This window comes from Aethina tumida, chromosome 1 (assembly GCF_024364675.1).
Source record: "Aethina tumida isolate Nest 87 chromosome 1, icAetTumi1.1, whole genome shotgun sequence".
NCBI classification, from domain to species: Eukaryota; Metazoa; Arthropoda; class Insecta; order Coleoptera; family Nitidulidae; genus Aethina; species Aethina tumida.
In genome coordinates, this window is record NC_065435.1 from 77,100,186 (window position 1) to 77,111,566 (window position 11,381).

Genomic DNA, 11,381 nt, shown 5'->3' on the forward strand with positions numbered 1-11,381 from the left:
TTTTATTAAATAAAATTCTTTTATTAAATTACATTTTACTAACAATAAAATTAATATTGACACAAACAGGTCAACAGACTAGTTTATACACTGCAATAATTAATAAAACAACGGTAAAATCAACTTGAATCCTATTAGATGAGTTGCAACCATCACTCCAACAAACACAGTTCTTCTTCAATATGAAATCAGTGTCCGAGGTCTTACAGTTGGAATCGTTCTTTGTCAAAATCCATCCGCATTGTCTGTGAATACGTACGAGTTTGTCATCGTCACCTAAAACTACAAAAATATTTAATAAAAATCTCGACAACGGTGAAATTACTTACTGGAAGAATGAATTTTTCTGCAGAATTTATAGTCTCCCGAACATTCCTTATAATATGTGCTGTTGGTGTCCTCCTTTTTGAGATCAGCACAACCTGGATCCACTGCCGAATTGCACTGGAAACATTTAATCGCAATCGCACCTAAAACCGAAATTTTAAAAACGAAAATTTTATTGATTTTGAACGGTATCAGGACTGATTTTACTTGTGAAAACTAGCGACCACAAAACTATTGACAGCAGGAGTCTGGCAGACATCTTATCTGAAAAAAAATGATCAACTGTAGATGTTTGTTACATTTTTCTCTCTGCTTCGAACTATTTCGATAACCTTTCGGTATGTCGCCTTGAAATGTATGACGATTGTGGCAACCCAATTTCGATTCTTTCGTATTCGTACTTATTTATGCCTTAAATTCAATTTTATATTTTAAGTGTATAATTATCTCAACAATATTTTTAAATATAAAATAAATAAACGTGATTCTCTTCTTATCACTCGTTATAGATTGAGTTATTTATACAAAATTACCACTACATACAGCCATGTAGTTCTTGTTCAGCTAATTGTACTCAAGTAGTGTTCGATATGAGACAGTACCACACACATACCTTATTTGCAGATTGTACTATTAACACAATACTGTTAATTATTGTAATATTAATAAACTTGTCTAATAAATTTGTTTGAATCATTTTCAGTTTGTTCCAAATTAAACTTGTTTAAAGCAGTGCAATTCATCAATATTACTTATTTCTTCTATTTTTATTTATTATTACGATAGCAAACACACTTGCAACATATTTTCTATATGTACAATACCACAGAACAGATATTAAATCGTGCCGAACCGGTTTCTGTTCATTTCTAATAGTCGGATATAATAAAACTTGATTTTTGGCGGTAGCCAATTATTTTAACTGGCACATGTTTAAATATTAAATATGTAATTTAAATTAAACGTTTTTGCACAGATGTCATTAAAAAATGCTGTCAACCATCAAGAATCGATTTAAGTATATGGTACAGTTACTATGATCCGGAATATCCGGAAAGATTTATGGTATTCACAAGTTATATGTAAATATGATTTTTACGTGTTACTTTGCATCTGATCACATTAATTACGAACATTTCCACTTATATATGATAAGATAGTCGTCGAAATTCGTTAAAAAACAGAAACGGGCAATAATTCAGGTGTTTATCTGGGCCTGGTTTACCATTTTCTCTTATTTTATCCGTACGGATTGTCCGGTTGGCGGTTTCGAATGATAATTTACACCGATAAAAAAACCCAGCATTCTGTATGTGAATTTAGCACGCACCCCGCTTTTGCACGGTACATAAACCCTGATGTTTATGTATTAGTGCAATAAACCGAACAAATCCACTCTAACGTATTAGATGGACGTGTGTTTGTGTTTGTGTCGCTGTCGCTTTCTTTTTCTTTTTTTCTTCAGTCGCCACGGTTATTATTTACTGGTGTATGTGAACGATTTTTTCGTTCGTTTAAACTGGGCCATTTTATTTCAATTAGCTCATGAATAATGGACGGAAGTTCGTTTTTCCGCGTCCATATTTTGGACGGCGAAAACTGCATTAGGTTTATTACTTGGCAGCTTCGTATCATTTGTGTAATATATTTTATTGAGATTTATTATTTGATGGGGTTTTGGCCTCATTTTGGGTCACAAATCGACATATTAACCGGTTTTTTCGATGCTGCGCTTTTGATTTATCTTATATCTCCGCCAATTATAAATATAACAAAATAAATATTAATAGTCTGTCTAATGATTCTAATCTAATATATGTGTTTCTAAAATTACATACATATGTATGTGTAAATAATTGTTATCATAATACATTTGTTGGAGTGATTAAGTATATTGATATGATATAAAAATATTCTGTAATATTCTGGAAGTATGTAAATGGAATTCTAAAATTAAACAATATTAGAAACCTGAAAACTATGAAAAGAAGTTACCTAAAGTGCCTCAATACCTACACAATAGGAAATTTTATGCATGTCATAAAAATTGTTTTCTATACCACTTGGCAGAAGTCTAGTATACGATTTTTTTTTGTCAAAAAATTAGAAAATTGATTAGGGCATTTTTTATAAGTGAATAAGAGATATTACATGCTAATAAATGTGACAAATTGAAAAATCAAGGAATCAAGGAAATGTTAAAAATATCTTACAATATCAGATAGTAACTCAACACAACTTTCATAATTAGTTTAACTTATAGAAGTACCAACAGAACATAAATTTATTAGATAAATGTGCTTTTAATTGTTCTATAACAAATACATTATATACAAACTTTTTTTCATAAAATATGAGAAAATTGATTAGGGGTGAATAAGAGATATTACATGCTAATAAATGTGACAAATTGAAAAATCAAGGAATCAAGGAAATGTTAAAATATCTTACAATATCAGATAGTAAGTCAACACAACTTTTATAATTAGTTTAATTTTTAGAAGTACCAACAGAACATAAATTCACTAGATAAATGTGCTTTAAATTTCAAGGATATTATATACAAACTTTTTTTTCATAAAATAAACAAGATGTTATGTTAATGATAATACATTTTGAATTCACTTTCTGTAATTATTTTCAACACATTTTTCACACATGAAGTGACTAACTAAAATGTCTAAATTACCAAAAATGTTGAAAAGTTCATTCTTGGTACACACGTTAACAGAAAAGTGTCCTATCATGATCTATTAATAGTATACCAAAATATTAAACATTGCGTCTGGTATTTCCGTTTATTCTTTTCTCATTTTAAATGTCAATAACTTTCTTATTTCAATATTACATACTCTTTAGTTAAAATGATTAATTACGTGCTTCGAATGGTTTTAAATTTATTTTTGCAAAAATATTTAGAAAGGTCAATACGTATTCATATTAACACACTACAGGCGGGTAGCAAAATAGTCTAAACTAAGTTGTTGAATGATAACAAAAAATAAGAGATAATTCTCTCAGTTCCGTATGTAAACCAATAGACTAAAATTATCTTAAAAATTACCCCGTTTTTAAAGTAAGTACATTCAAAAAGGTAAAAATTATCCCGCTAACAATCAACAGTTCTCGAGACGGGTATTTTTACCCGACCCGCTTATAGTGTGTTAATTGTTAAATGTAAAATCAGAAACTATTCAACTTGAGAGAATACGCGCTCTTTCACACATTTGATGATAAAATATTAATTTTAAATATGGAATATGCTACAACATATTAATATAGATAAAAAAAAATCTTCGACAAATAGACTTGGAATTTGAAGTGGCAACAAAGTGAATATCACACATAGTTTACATCTGTTTAAATATTCATTTCATCTACAATAAAACTCTGATTCTAATGGTTAGCTACTCAACGTGTTTTTTTTTTTTTTGAAAATAACAATTTATACAAGGTGTTTCCTAATTTATCCAAAATTTTTAACCAGATATGCACTTCTAAATAATAAGTATCTTAAAAAAAATTGTAATAAAATTTCGACAGAAAATGATTCCTGTGATACTTATTATTTCAAAGTTAAATGCCTTTACAAGTCCATATACAGGGTGTTCTCATAACTTACTCGAAATTTTGTATCCAGATATAACCACTTCTAAGTAATAAGTCGATTTCTTAAAAAAAGTTCAATCCAATTTCGGCGCACTAGTTCTAACGTTCCTCCTTGCTGCTGTTCCCGAAGATGCGGATTATAGGCAGCAACATTTCGGATAAGTTATGAAACTGTATAGGAAAACTACTTAAAATGCAGTAAGTACAGAATTTTACGTAGTATTCAATACATTTAATGCAATACTATTTATCGGTTTCTACATCAAACATGCAAGAATAATATCACTTCCGATTTAACCGGTACATTAAAAATATTTTAGAAAAATACACTGATCTATTTGTGGATAATTTGTATACCCTAGATTGAATTGATTGAAAAAAATTCAATATGTTTTATTTTGTCCAGTTGAATTTGAATATTTGCTCTAGATGGTCCGGATATTAATTATATTTTACATTTTATATATTTAATAGACATAAAAACAAACAACATTCCTTTTCTTGTAAAATTTTTATTTCCAAAAAACGCTTTTTGCAGATTTGTATGCATTTTTTTTTTTCATTCCATTCCTAATTTATCTGTTGTTTAGGGCGTAAAAAGTAATAAGTGCTAGTAATAGTTATTGGCAAAATGGTAAGATAATATACGACATGATGGAGGTCTACAACGATCTACGAATAGAAGATTGCTTTCTGAGCAGTTCTGCTATACAAACATTCTCTACATGCAGACTTCCTGTAGATATCGGAATTACTGTAAAACTACCTACCACCAGAAGAAAGGAGTCTTAGCAGAGACCAATGTTTGTTCATAATGTTTATTATGTTTGTTCACAGATGAGTCTAGATTCACATTATTTCTTTCAGAGAGTCATATTTTGACATAGAGTGAACATGGTCAGAGATATCATGAGCAAAACATGGCACCAACTTTTACTTGATTCTGTAATTGTTGGGGGTGGAATTTCTTTAGAGACTCACACGGAGCTGGTCAGAGATAACTATGAATGCTCATCGATATCACAACTTATTATCCCATTTGCTTAATAATTTGGTAGACAACACCGATCAAAATATGTAAGTTTGTCCTTACAAAATCATGACATTCTCAGATGCAGAGGCTTTCACATTCATCAGACTGCAATCCAATTGAATACGTATAGAATCTTCTTCAAAGATAAATTTACATTTGAAATCACCAATCTCAAAATTTAGAGAAGCTTCCTAATGTTCTAAAAAAAGAATGGCACGTTTACGGATTGAGAATTTATTCTTTCATTATCGATTGGAAAAATATAACGTTATTGTATTCTTTTTTTATGTAATTTTAATTACTGGTTTAAAAGTTTGTACGGGATTACTTTGTATATTAAAGCATATTTTGTTATAATACATTTTTGCAAAATAATGCCATTGATGTTTTGATTTTTTAAACAATACAAATTATAACAGCATTAACAGTTTATAACTAATCCTTTATTCTCTATAAATTAATGAATCCATCTCATTTAGTAATGAACAATATTTGTCATGCTAAACTTTTTTTGTTTGTTATTGATCATAAAAATCAAATTATTAATAAAAAAGTGGATGTGTCCATCTTAAGTAGGCCTCTATAATGTTATTTTTTTTTTCAAACTCAAAAAATGTTTACAAAATATCAAAACTAAGAAATTGATAAGTATATTTTTTGTGTAAAAAGTCATATAAATTTAACAATCGAATATCTCCTTCAATTTTACAGGAAAGTTACCCAATCAAAACTTTATCGAACCCCATAAACAAAACCTAAAAATACACCCGCCAAACAGTTTCAATGCAACAACCCCCCGAACAAAAACTTTCCAACCAGATAACGACCGCATCATTACTCCCCATTCCCAATTACAAAGCAACGGACACGAATTTTGGCACTCTCCTAACGGAATTCAAAACCCTTACATTTATTTGTCAGCACTTCTCCAAACTTGTGTATATGTGTTTTTCAGGGGCCGCTTTTATTATTTTGCGTTCGGGGTTAAACGACATAATGGTCGCGACTTTCAGACGCCGTCCCGAATGTCGGTCAGGGGTTTATTTTCCGCTGAAACGTCCACGTGGATACGCACACGAATTCGAAGGATGTTTTCGCATCGATTTTGCTGGTTTTAAATAGTTTCGTATCTGTCTTAAAGATTGTTTGCGTTTCATTGAACAGGCCAGATTACTTTTATTGTTTATCTAATTTTTTATAATTCATATCGTTATCGAGAACAATTCCTTAGTTGTTGTTATGAGTATTTGACAATTTAAATGTGGAATTTTAGCAAATTCCAATTCCCAATTGGAGCAATTTTCTTTCGAAAAACTGTTGGTGTCATTGGCTTTGGCGCCGGGTTTCGCGCGAACACAGGGCGCCACATTGTCTGTGTCGGGGGGACGTTACGACGAAAAGGGGAGCGTTCGGCATTCGCCCGTCGGCAGGACAACGGTCCGGCACTATCCTGCTCTTCGTCCGCCCTCAGGACACGACCATGAACGGATTTGTGCTCGTTGGTGCGTTTGTGCTACTGTGTCAGGTGCAAACCGGTATGTATGATTGTTTCTTCATTTTTTATATTTCAATATATATAAAAAATATAAATTTATATTGAAACTTTACTTACTTTACAAATTTTTAAGTTTATTTCTTATCTGTTTTGATTGTAGTTAGAGTTTAACAATACGATTTACTTTGAAAACTTTGGTCTCTATCAAAAATAATCCCTGTCCATATTTAAATACATTATATTTATGTAGTTGCAAATTAAATTAAAATTGGAAACTTAAAATGTTCTAAAAATTTAAAGTTTTAATATAAAATTTTTCAAAATATTGCTAATATTTAAAAACTAAAAAATATCAAAAATTAAAAATATTTAACAAAAATTCTTGAAAATTATACATCAATGTCAAATAATAACATTTAAATTTAAAAAATTATGTTAGATTTAAATTTTATCAAAAATCTAATACATAAATTAATAAATCAGAAATCTAAATCATAAATATCAAAATTTATTGAAAAATATAAATGTTCAAAATAAATTGTAAGTTGATTTCAAATTATAAAGGTTTAAAAATAACTCAAATATTTGAAAATTTTTTAAATAACTTGAAATTAAAATTATTTATATGTAAATCTTTAAAATCCGTATAAAAGATATGTCCTTATTAAAGGCAAAATTATGAATGGAAAAAAAAAATAATTTTGTTTATAAATATTAAAAAAAAACTTAAAAATCGTTATTAAAAAAATCAAGACAATAGACATAAAAATTGAGATGAAGGATTAAATAATAATGAAAAAATAAAAGGAATTAATTATTATGAAAATGTATTTTTTTATGAAATTGGGTGTATAGAATTATTTAAAAAATACATATATTTGGTAAATATATATTTTTTAAATATCTCTTAAAGTTATAATAATCAGAAGCATCAATTAAAACAAAAACCATTGCAACGTCCCAGAAACATTTCCCGTTCGCAAAAAGGACCACCCAACAGATCAATAATCAGAACGGCACAAAACATCCCATTTACCCATGGAAGAAAGGTCACTGGGTCATTTCCTGCCATTTCTGTCCCTCCAGGTTCGTCTATAAAATGCTACAGCTGCGCCTCGGAAGAGAACAAGGGGTGCATCAAACCGAACAAAAGCAACATCACCTTGGTGAACTGCACGCAGAAGACGCTCGAGGAGACGCGCCGTTTCGCCGCCAACATCCGGCAAGAGTACGACAAGGTCTTCGAGGTGGACATGCACGAAATGGGCTTGGAACTCAACTGTCTTAAAATGATCACCAAAGGTAAAGCAACAACAAACAACGTGTAATTTAATTAAATTTGTAGAAATTTATTATGAACGGGAAGGAAGCAGAAATTTACATTCTGGGGTTTAAATATATACGAATGTTTATTCCGGCGGATCGCGATGAATGTGGAACTGGAATTTCCTTTGCTGCCGGCTGATTTTTATGGCTGCGGTGAACAACACCAACAAACTGCAACCGATAAGGTCAAACTTGCAGCGAACTACTATTCAAATAATTTACCGGTGTTGGTTTATATGTTATGTTAATTTTTACCGTTTTTATACTAGAAGTAAATTACATTATTGTTACGTTACTTTATACTGTATTGATTAATTGTTCCTTTATATTTTATTGTTGTTTAGGATTTTTGACTTTATATACAGGGTTTGAATATCAATCAAGTTTTGTTAAAATCGATCTAATACGAAAATTATTTACGACAAATTTTGTTTGAATATCAAATTTTGAAACAAAAAAAAAACTAAATATGGATAAAAATATAAAAAACACAAATCGTAGACAAGTTTTTCACGCTTTGTGCAATTTTAGTATTTAAGAAACATGAAAACTTGTCTTTTTTTATGAGGGTTAAACTGAAGATTCATTCATATATAACATTTGTTGGAGTTGTCACTGGTAGCAAATTATAAAGAAAGTTGAAAAATATTTAACAAAGATATATATAAAAATTTAAAACGCTATACAAGCTGTCAACAATAATCTATAAATAATTTAGTATTATATAAAATTAGATATTCTTATTAAACAACTTTTAAATTTTATGCTTATTTTGTTTTAGTTGACAACAAAGAGTATGTGATAAGAGGTTGCCAATTAGCGGTACAACAACACCTGGACATCTGTCACAAGGTGAAAACGGAAGATCGAGAATTTGTTAGCACACTTCACTGCTCCAGATGCGGAAGCGACGGATGCAACTCCTCCACACAGCTTCGATATTCCGCAACTCTAATTGCATTTTTCATCATGACCAAAAAATTACTCTTATAAATTTACTATAAATTTACCGACTGGGAATTTAGAAACAGTTTTTAGATCGATGTTCGATCATTTTGTTGATGCAAAAAACTATGGAGCAAAGTGTCCTGAATAATTTGTACTTGTAGTTGTTTTAACAGAGCTCTAAAATATACTTTATAATTTTTAAACTTTGTTTTTTATTTATTTTCTTACTTTATCGTTAGATAAAATAGATGATAAACGCAGTTTTATACGCAGTCGCTATATAATACACTTGATCTTCACACATAAAATTTTATTTATTACAATAAATAACTTAAACTCTCTACAACAATTACATCAGCAAGTACGCAATTAATAGAATCACTACAGCCGACCACGCCTTAATAGAACCAGCACCGCCATCACCTGGAGACGGGTCGCCACTACCCTCTTCCAAAAGTTCTTCATTATTCCTGACTCCATTGAACAAAATCACATTATCTTCACTGAATACATCTTGTTTTTTCTCTTCGATGTCTTCCTCCACGGCAAGAATGTCGTCGCACTGCTTGATCATGTAGTTGGTTCTACCATCTAAATTTTAACCAAAATATATATTTTTTATCTGACAGATTTACGGTTTACTTACTGGAGTACTCAGCTTCGATGCACTGGTACTGCCCTCCCCTCGCCGTCACTGCCTTGGAGACGAAGGAAGCTGGCAGTTTTGGGATTTCAGTGCTTCCGCATTTCACTAACGGAATATCTTCCTTCAAACAGCTGGCACCTTTACACGTCCTGCATTCCAAAGTGAAACCTAAAATCGAGTAATTCATTATTGGTGTTTTTTTAAGAGTATGGCTGATGTGTATTGATTGTTGTTTACCAATGTAATTGGCTAATGGATGATGAACTTACACTGACTGATGCAGAGGAGCACTACGAATAAGCTGATAATCGATTTCATCTCTATTGTTTCACCTGGTTACTCTGATAAATGGGTACTGCAGTTTCGTATTGTCTGGAGCAGTGTTTATATGCTGACTTGATTGCAATCATATCTATATTCTTATCATACTCATTTAATTATTTATTGCGTTGAAGCGTTTTAACATAAACTAGACGACAGTGTAGTGAAATGAAGCGACAATTTAAAAAAAGTTCGACAACATCAGACTTAAAATGCAATTTTTATAGGGATGTCCCAGACAAAAAAAATATGTTAATTAATTTATGATTATTTTGGATAGTTGATATTAGATTAGAATGACTGCAATAAGAAAAATTATAATTAAAATTTGTAAGTTTGTAAAATATTCTTACAATTCATATATTGTGAAGATAAATGTATGTTAATAATAGTTTTAATTAATAAACACACATTTTTTTAGAGAACAACACCCCTAATTTAATATATTAAAAAAAATAGTAATATACTTAAAAATTATTGTAAAATACCAAAGCTTAATACCATATTTTTTATTTTATTGATAGTTAATATATATAATATATAATAATATTTTATTAATAGTCAACAAAAAATAAATAATATAAAAACAGTAATTTGAACTAATAAATACAACATCCAATTACTCTAATAATTCATTATACATTTTAACTCTAATAATTCGCATAACATTTAAAAATGTCTCTAAAAATACGTTTTTTTTTTAATATTGACTAATTAATATAAAAGTTAAGTATTGTTAAACATAAAGTTAATTTTTAAAGTAAATAAATTTTATTAATATTTAAGTCATATTTTTTAATTTTAATGTTAATTAATTACAATAAATAAAATGGCGGGGTTCGTGCAAATAATTAAAATTTGTTTATTTAATTATAAAATTTATTTTACTATAAAAATAATTATTGAATGCGTATATATTAACACACTATAGGCGGGCAGCAAAATAGTCCAAACTAAGTTGTTGAATTATAACAAAAATTAAGAGATAATTCTTTCAGTTCCGTATGTAAACCAACAGAGTAAAATTATCTCACCCCGCTATTAAAGTAAGTACATTCAAAAAGGTAAAAATTACCCGGTCCACTAACAATCAACAGTTCTCGAGACGGGTATTTTTACCCGACCCGCTCATAGTGTGTTAATAAGTAGACATTTTATCAATAAACAATTTGATTAATATCGTTAAATCAGCATTTAAAATTACTACATTCTGAAACATGACATCATTAATTGACGTTTAGATTTTATCTATGAAATAATTTACAAGACTATGGCCAATTTTTATGTTTTAATAGATTTGCCAATTATTTAAACATTATTTTATTAAATTGGATTAATGAAATTTATAAAGTAAATCCTCGAAGTCCCTATCGTCAATAACTGACTTGCACCAAAATCAAGTTGTGAACGATATTCCCCCGTATAGGACACGAATAACTAAAACAGGTTTCGGAGAACAGTTTTCGGTTCTTGTTTTTCAGTGGTGGATTTTCCAGAGCGATCATCCAATGTTTATGGTGGTGTCGCGAAGTGAACATCTCATTCGAGCGTTGTATTGGGTCAGAGGATCATGATCGCGTTGTTGTTGTGTTGCGCTTTAATCGGTGCGATTGTCGCCCAAAGACCAGTGGTTTTAGGTGAGTCACTGAACTTTGAACTCAAGGTTTAGGTAGTTT

The 11,381-nt window shown here is 30.0% G+C and overlaps 4 protein-coding genes across 4 annotated transcripts in view; 2 read left to right on the forward strand and 2 right to left on the reverse strand.

Annotated features, from left to right (window-relative positions):
• Nucleotides 1-11,381, reverse strand: part of LOC109597484 (uncharacterized) — a 26,914-nt gene continuing 15,533 nt past the window's right edge. The window contains exons 2-4 of the mRNA XM_020013175.2: nucleotides 535-591; nucleotides 330-470; nucleotides 1-282 (exon numbers count right to left, since the gene is read on the reverse strand). Coding sequence (XP_019868734.2) covers nucleotides 71-282; nucleotides 330-470; nucleotides 535-591 — 410 coding nt within the window. The 3' untranslated portion in view covers nucleotides 1-70. The remainder of the gene's footprint in view (nucleotides 283-329; nucleotides 471-534; nucleotides 592-11,381) is intronic.
• LOC109597483 (uncharacterized) lies at nucleotides 6,402-8,924 on the forward strand. Its single transcript, XM_020013174.2, has 3 exons — nucleotides 6,402-6,504; nucleotides 7,551-7,766; nucleotides 8,572-8,924. The coding sequence occupies exons 1-3, from the start codon at nucleotides 6,450-6,452 to the stop codon at nucleotides 8,781-8,783; spliced, it is 483 nt and encodes a 160-aa protein (XP_019868733.1). The 5' UTR covers nucleotides 6,402-6,449; the 3' UTR covers nucleotides 8,784-8,924.
• Nucleotides 9,034-9,769, reverse strand: LOC109597460 (uncharacterized). The gene is made up of 3 exons (XM_020013146.2): nucleotides 9,654-9,769; nucleotides 9,385-9,552; nucleotides 9,034-9,329 (listed from the first exon to the last, which is right to left on the reverse strand). Exons 1-3 carry the CDS (start codon nucleotides 9,700-9,702, stop codon nucleotides 9,088-9,090), a joined length of 459 nt encoding a protein of 152 aa, XP_019868705.1. The 5' UTR covers nucleotides 9,703-9,769; the 3' UTR covers nucleotides 9,034-9,087.
• LOC109597459 (eukaryotic translation initiation factor 4 gamma) overlaps nucleotides 10,999-11,381 on the forward strand; it is a 2,248-nt gene continuing 1,865 nt past the window's right edge. Inside the window, exon 1 of the mRNA XM_020013144.2 lies at nucleotides 10,999-11,342. Within this exon, the coding sequence (XP_019868703.2) occupies nucleotides 11,276-11,342 (67 nt within the window). The 5' untranslated portion in view covers nucleotides 10,999-11,275. The remainder of the gene's footprint in view (nucleotides 11,343-11,381) is intronic.

Bases quoted from the DNA above. Each gene is read 5' to 3' on its own strand.
- LOC109597483 (XM_020013174.2), top strand. From the start codon at position 6,450: ATGAACGGATTTGTGCTCGTTGGTGCGTTTGTGCTACTGTGTCAGGTG. The intron at 6,505-7,550 runs GTATGTATGATT...CTGTCCCTCCAG, and splicing joins ACTGTGTCAGGTGCAAACCG to GTTCGTCTATAAAATGCTAC. The intron at 7,767-8,571 runs GTAAAGCAACAA...ATTTTGTTTTAG, and splicing joins TCTTAAAATGATCACCAAAG to TTGACAACAAAGAGTATGTG.
- LOC109597460 (XM_020013146.2), bottom strand. From the start codon at position 9,702: ATGAAATCGATTATCAGCTTATTCGTAGTGCTCCTCTGCATCAGTCAG. The intron at 9,553-9,653 runs GTAAGTTCATCA...ACTCGATTTTAG, and splicing joins GCTCCTCTGCATCAGTCAGT to GTTTCACTTTGGAATGCAGG. The intron at 9,330-9,384 runs GTAAGTAAACCG...GTTAAAATTTAG, and splicing joins CATCGAAGCTGAGTACTCCA to ATGGTAGAACCAACTACATG.